This window comes from Myotis davidii, unplaced genomic scaffold, assembly GCF_000327345.1.
Source record: "Myotis davidii unplaced genomic scaffold, ASM32734v1 scaffold238, whole genome shotgun sequence".
Taxonomy (NCBI): Eukaryota; Metazoa; Chordata; class Mammalia; order Chiroptera; family Vespertilionidae; genus Myotis; species Myotis davidii.
This window is the reverse complement of record NW_006293779.1, coordinates 7,173,339-7,173,944: the sequence shown is the minus strand read 5'-3', so window position 1 is coordinate 7,173,944 and position 606 is coordinate 7,173,339. Positions and strand designations below refer to the sequence as shown.

The window sequence follows — 606 nt, the reverse complement described above, 5'->3', positions numbered from 1 at the left end:
GGGCCCCTCACCAGATGGCGCAGGTAGACAAAGCCTCCAAGACGCCCAGGCCTGGCCCCGGGTCTCAGTGAGGCCAGGGAAGGTCTTGCAGAGTAGGTCCGACTCTTGTGCTCCAGGGTCCTTGACGGGGGGAATGGCACCACCGAGCACCCGTGTCCTAGCCAGTCACAGCCCCCGTCCTGATACCTCAGGTCCCCTCCCCTCTCCCCCTCCACGGCTCCCACCCTGAGAGGCCCAGTCAGGGCTGAGGTCCAAGGGTGAGGTGGCCCCAGGCCCAGTTTGGTGGGCATCCCACCCCGTGTGCTCCCACAGGGTGCTGGGCTGCATGCCCTTCACGGCCTTGGCTTACTTCTTCCTGTGGTACCTGCCCCCCTTCACCAACCTCCGAGGCCTTTGGTACATGACCTTCTACTGCCTCTTCCAGGCTCTGTCCACGGTAAGCCGGGGCGCCTTCCCGGGCCTGGGCCCCTGGAACCCCACTGCTGGCACGTGGTCACTGTGAAGCGAGAGTGTCCTGGGGCGGGTGTCAGGAGGACCCTCCCCGCCCCCAAACCACCCCCCTGCACCTGCTCCCAGCCCCGGCCACCTCCTGGAGCTCCTCCGCCC

General features: G+C 67.2%; 1 protein-coding gene across 1 annotated transcript in view; it reads left to right on the top strand.

Moving 5' to 3' along the window:
- The window catches only part of MFSD2B (major facilitator superfamily domain containing 2B), a 13,954-nt gene that overhangs the window by 7,089 nt on the left and 6,259 nt on the right, over nt 1–606 (top strand). The window contains exon 4 of the mRNA XM_015566433.1: nt 313–498. Within this exon, the coding sequence (XP_015421919.1) occupies nt 313–498 (186 nt within the window). The remainder of the gene's footprint in view (nt 1–312; nt 499–606) is intronic.